Source organism: Helianthus annuus, chromosome 12, assembly GCF_002127325.2.
Source record: "Helianthus annuus cultivar XRQ/B chromosome 12, HanXRQr2.0-SUNRISE, whole genome shotgun sequence".
In the NCBI taxonomy this organism is placed as follows: domain Eukaryota; kingdom Viridiplantae; phylum Streptophyta; class Magnoliopsida; order Asterales; family Asteraceae; genus Helianthus; species Helianthus annuus.
The window spans coordinates 153,470,509-153,476,508 of NC_035444.2; the positions used below are offsets into that span (position 1 = coordinate 153,470,509).

Here is a 6,000-nt window from a genome sequence, read left to right on the forward strand (position 1 = left end):
CAGTTTGTAATGAGTGCCGGTACACTATCAATAACGTACCGAACTAGTGCAGTACCGATGTACGCTATTCGATTCTCACTTTTCGGTACGAGTAACAATCTCATCCCTACACATAATTGTATCCTAAAAAAGGTATATGATTAGAATTATGGGCCAATATAATGCAACATTAATTATATCCTTTAGATCTTTTGAAGATCTACAATCATTACAAAGGAACATATATTATATAGATTTAACATACTATATTAACATTAACATTACCAGTGTTCATATCATAAATTACATCTCCTAAAAATGATCACAACACTAAAAATTAAACACCCAATGACAACACACGGTCCGGGTCCGGGTCATGGGCATTTACCGAAATGCCCTTCGTTATTGATTTCCATTCGGTTTTGGCGATTCCTGTAGAAACTGATGACGGCTTGGTGAAGCGTGAGGTATCGAGAGCGTTCGTGGATGTTGATGCCCATTTCTCGAAAACGACCCGGCCCGCATTCGGGTCGGGTCTGGACTTGACCCGACCCGTTCAGGTTGGGCGGTCTGTAACTGTAAGTAATAAGATGAGCCCGCCATGTCTTTTAGGGCTGGCAAAGGTTTAAGACATTCAACAACTTCACTCATTAAAGGCCGGGCTTTCGGGTCACGGCTAAGACAACGGGCCGCTAGTTGTGCGGCCTTTTGGGCTCCTTTTATTGAGAAATGACCTTCTAACCGAGGGTCGATTAACCTATAGAAGCGTCTCCGTTCTCCTAAATGCGGGCGGGCCCATTCGACGAGGTTGTGTTCACCGTTTGGACGTTTTTTGTCCATTGACCTCCGCCCGGTCAACATTTCGAGTAAAACGACACCGAAGCTATAAACGTCACTTTTTGAACTCAAATGTCCTATTAAGGCGCAACAAAAATCAATACATAGCAATAAGTTCCTGATATTACTAAAAAGTTGAAATGTGTAAATATCAAATTTTAAAGTTGAAAATAGTTGATTAAGAGGTAGCATGTCGACCCGTTTACTTATAAAGTGTCGATTCAGGTTATCCTAGATTTAGACTTATTACTGGTCAAATAACTGAACGAACACGAACAAGATATGTGTTCACAAACAGTTCATGAATGCATACCAAACGAGATTTTATGTTCGCGTTCGTTCATTAAAGAAACGAACGTGTTCCATGTTCGTTTGTTAATTTTAGCTAATGAACGCAAACAAACGTTCATGAACGCAAACAAACACAAACCAATGTTCATGAACACAAATAAAAACAAACGAACACAAGCAGACGTTCATGGACAAGATATATAGAACACTGACACAAATTAAAAAAATTATTTGTGAGAATTTTAAAGCATTTACATAAAATATAAAATTAAAAAAAACTAATGAGCTATCAAACATAAACGAACACGTTATCGAACATTTACGAACATAAATGAACAAACCCTGCCTCTGTTCATGTTTGTTTATTTAACTAAAGGAACGAAATTTCTTGTTTGTGTTCATTCATTTATTAAACAAACGAACACAAACGAATTTCCCGCCAAACGGTTCACAAAGTGTTCGCTGAACATTGAGTTCATTTGCAGCTCTAAATTAATGCTCAAAACTTCTAAAACACATTATTCAAAAACTTATAGTACTATTGAAATAATTGAGTAAATTGCCATGTTAGTCCCTGAGGTTTGACCAAAATTGCCACTTTAGTCCCAGTAGTTTTTTTTCTTGCCATTTTAGTCCAAATAGTTTTGTTTTCTACCATTTTCGTCCCCGACTTTTGTCATGTTTTGCCATTTTCATCCAACCTACTAACTCCATTCAAAAAATTTACTTCACTTAGGTGAATTTTGGTCAAACCACATTTTTCTTTCTTTTTTGCAGGTGCGATGATATGGGGGGATGGTGTTATGCCGGTTTACAGTGAAGATGATGGCGGTGGTTGTTGGTTTTACAATGATGGTGGTGGTGTTGGTTGATGACGTGGGTGGCGGAAAAGTGGCCGGTGGTGGTGGTGGTGGTGTGGTGAAGGTGCAGGCAGGTGGTGGCGATGATAGAAGGTTGTGATGGGGTGGGTGGTGGGAGGTGGTGGTGGTGGTGGTGGTCGATAAAAATGACAAAAGTCCGGGACTAAAATGAGAAAACAAAATTATTTGGACTAAAATGGCAAGAAAAAAACTATTTGGACTAAAGTGGCAATTTTGGTTAAGCCTCAGGGACTAAAATAGCAATTTACTCAAAATAATGTAGTTAATTAATCATTTAGATGTATGATTTTAAAACTAAAATAGCTAACAAAAAATGTTTCTGACCTTAACCTTACCCAAAAAAAAAAATAATAATAATAATAATAATAATAATAATAACCATTTTGACCCGTACCAAAAACTTACCGGTCATAACATATTCCGGGGCGGCATAACCGTAAGTTCCCATGACTCGTGTAGATATATGAGTTTTATCACCTTCCGGGCCATCTTTAGCAAGCCCAAAATCAGACAATTTGGCATTGTATTCCTGGAAAAACAAATCATTAGAAACTCAACAATACCCGAAGAAAAATTTATAAAAATTATCGTCATTACATACCGCATCTAACAAAATATTGGACGTTTTAAAATCACGGTAAATCACGGGTCGTTTTGCTTCTTCGTGAAGGAAAGCAAGACCCTTTGCGGCACCAAGTGCGATTTTCATCCTAATGGACCAAGGAAGAGGCAACGATCCTACAATAACAAGATGTCGATATTAGTAAACATCAAAATAGGACATTTTTGTGAAGAAATGCGGTGACAATTTATTACAAATTATCTCAAACTTATTATTTGACCCCTAAATAACCGTTGAACATAATCTTGCTTTTTATAATGATTATAAGAATTTAAGAATACGATGAAGAAATAACGTACTTCTGAACAAGTGATTCTCCAAGCTCCCCCTAGGCAAAAACTCGTACACTAACAACCGTTGATCATCTTCAATGCAGTAACCAATCAATTTGACCAAATTCGGGTTCACAAGATCACCCAAAAAATTCACTTCTGCCTGCCATAAAAAAACATTTATAAATAAATAAGGGAGCACAATTAGGCCTGTAAACGAGCCAAACGTTCATGAACTTGTTCGGCGGGAAGTTCGTTTATGTTCGTTTATATAATAAACAAACGAACATGAACACACGTTTTGTTTGTTCATTATTCATATATGTTCATGAATGTCCGTTTATGTTCGTTCATTTGTGTTCGTTTATTTACATTTGTTTATGTTTGTTGGTTTATGTTTGTTTCAGTTTAAATACATAACTTATTTATATAAAATAAATATTAAACATAAAGGAACTTTCTAACTGCTTAATATAACTAATTGATAATTGGACTTTCTAGTAACAAAAATGGGTTTTCCAATGGAATTTATCGTAATTAATCACTAATTTATATTAAAATTACTTTATGTTCGTTTATGTTTAGTAAATTATATGTTCATTTATGTTTACTCAATTACGTTCATTTGTGTTGTTGTGTCTATTAAATTATGTTCGTTTAAATTTGTTTGTTTATGTTCGTTTACGTCCGTGAAATGCTCGTTTAGGTATTAAACGAACGAACAAACATAAACGAACATGAAGATGCCAATTTTCTTAATAAACAAACATGAAGAAAAATATGTGTTTGATTAGTGTTCGTGTTCAGTTAAAGTTAAAGGAAGGAACACGAGCATTGCCTCTGTTCGTGTTCGTTCGGTTCATTTACAGGCCTAAGCACAAAACAAGTATTAAGGTCAAACAATCGACACAATTTTTTCCAAAGTAGATGGAAACAAGAAAAGAAGCTAACCAGCCACTCTTTATGTCCCTGAAGCCCATCATGATTTAGCGTTTTGACCGCAACCGTAAGCCCGGTACCCGGTTTGACCGGTGCGGTGCCGTTCTCTTCAATCCATCCTTTAAACACACACCCAAAACCCCCTTCACCGAGAAGACTTTCGGGCCGAAAATTTCTTGTTGCCAGTTTAAGATCATTAAACGCAAATTTCCTTAAACGGGAAGCGACTTTGAGTTCTTCTTCTGGTTTTAAACCTGTTAACTTGTTGTTTTCGCCGTTACTTGTGGGAGTTTTTACGCCTGTTGCGGTTTCTTGTTGATCTTTGCTTGTGTTTTTGCTTGATTTAGATTCTGCAACCGCGAATCATAATAATAAATTAATTAATACTTACATTAAAGATTTAAAGATGCAATCTTGCAACACATAAAGATCAAAATTTGAAGTGTGTTTGGCACTGAGTTCTGAAATTGATTATCTGATCATTAAGTTTCCAAGTTGTAGATTATCATTTTTTAGTGGGATTTATACATATTATATTACTATTAGGGGTGCAAACGAGCCAAGCGGCTCGCGAGCTACTCGAGATCGGCTCGAGAAAAAGCTCGAAACGAGCCGAGCCTTATCGAGCCCGAGCCGAGCTTGAGCCTCAAAACATAGCTCGTTTGTTTATCGAGCTCGAGCCTCACATGTGAAGCTCGTTAGGCTCATCGAGCCTCACATGTGAAAGCTCGTTAGGCTCATCGAGCCTTATCAAGCCTTGGTGTAAACGAGCCGAGCTTATTAAAAATTGTTTACAAGCCGACCTCGAATCTAAAAATAAGCTTATTTAGTAAACGAGCCCGAGCCCGAGCTTTACTTATCGAGCTCGCAAGCCTAAAAAGTCTATTATTTATATTATTTTTATTTAATATACTAATTAATAGATAATAAACGAGCCGAGCTCGAGCTTGATAAAATACAAACGAGCCGAGCTCGAGCCTAGCCGAGCTCGGGCTCGGCTCGTCTCGTTTGCACCCCTAATATTTATTGTTTAGAGCCAAAACTAACATAAAATTTATTCTGATTATTTAGGGGCAAATAATAACACAAAATTAATTCTGAATATTTTATAATTTAGGGGTCATTTTACATGAAGCTCAGAATTTGTCCAAGAAACTTAACTAATTAACCTAAGTCAAGTCAAAATCAAGCACTAATTTTTTAATCTCTAAAACATTTTACATAACATATGAAACAAAGAAACAACAACATGATGAATATGGCTAAAATTATAAATATGTTAATAGATAAAAAAAAAAAATGCAAGATTTTACCAAAGTGACTGCTGTTGATGCCACTGGTGGAGCTATCAACTTTAGATCTTGAAGAAACACAGCTACCAATAAATCCCCATTTATTCCAACACCCAACAAAATCTTGATCATTTTTTTTCTTTTTCTTGTTCTTGATCTTGTTTTTGTCATCTTTTGAGTTCATAACATGCAAAGATTGCACCTTTACACCTTCTTCGTCACCAGATTTCATCTTTAACACAAACCCTAAAATCAAGATTCATAAATTTCTCATTTTTACAACAATTTATTGGTTAAAGATTCAATAATTAGATGTAATAATCAATACCCACTTGAAGTTATGTGGAAAATGATGGCACTCACCTCAGAAAAGGAAGAAAGATGTAACCTTTGACTTGCATACAACAGAAATTAGGTTTTAAAATCTGTATAAACACCAATAAAATTGGGTTTTAAATGATAAACTGAAAAGGAGTTTTTCAGAGTTTTGAGACAAGATGACAGCTTTTTTTATAAAATTAATTTGTGGAAACAAAAAATAAGATTGAGATCACATATAAAAATGAATGAGGGAGAGAGAGAGAGAAAGAGATGGTTGAGATATAATGTTGAGTACAAAAACAAAAACACCCACCACCAGGCACCACCTAGCTATGTCTAGTACTCAAAAAAAGATTTGAAAATCCACATAAAGACTGACTTGTTCAACCCAATATATGTGAAAAGGAAATTTGTAACTTTGGGTACATATTTGGATTTTTTTTTATTTAACATTGGTTTATATATATATATATATATATATATATATGAAGTGGCCGAGTTACATCAATATCGCAGGTAAACGACCAATAAGCTGCGCCGCTACTTCTCTCTGAATAGCAAACCCT

At 35.6% G+C, this 6,000-nt stretch overlaps 1 protein-coding gene across 2 annotated transcripts; it reads right to left on the reverse strand.

The window, feature by feature from the left end:
- Positions 1-149: 149 nt before the first annotated feature.
- Positions 150-5,774, reverse strand: LOC110931006 (probable serine/threonine-protein kinase PIX7). 2 transcript variants are annotated; one of them, XM_022174399.2, is made up of 7 exons: positions 5,477-5,774; positions 5,135-5,359; positions 3,834-4,171; positions 2,910-3,045; positions 2,590-2,726; positions 2,394-2,517; positions 150-893 (listed from the first exon to the last, which is right to left on the reverse strand). In XM_022174399.2, exons 2-7 carry the CDS (start codon positions 5,343-5,345, stop codon positions 382-384), a joined length of 1,458 nt encoding a protein of 485 aa, XP_022030091.1. In that variant the 5' UTR covers positions 5,346-5,359; positions 5,477-5,774; the 3' UTR covers positions 150-381. The 2 variants fall into 2 exon arrangements, with proteins under 2 accessions (XP_022030091.1, XP_022030092.1); XM_022174400.2 differs by having other exon boundaries at positions 5,446-5,744.
- Between the last annotated feature and the right edge of the window lie 226 nt (positions 5,775-6,000).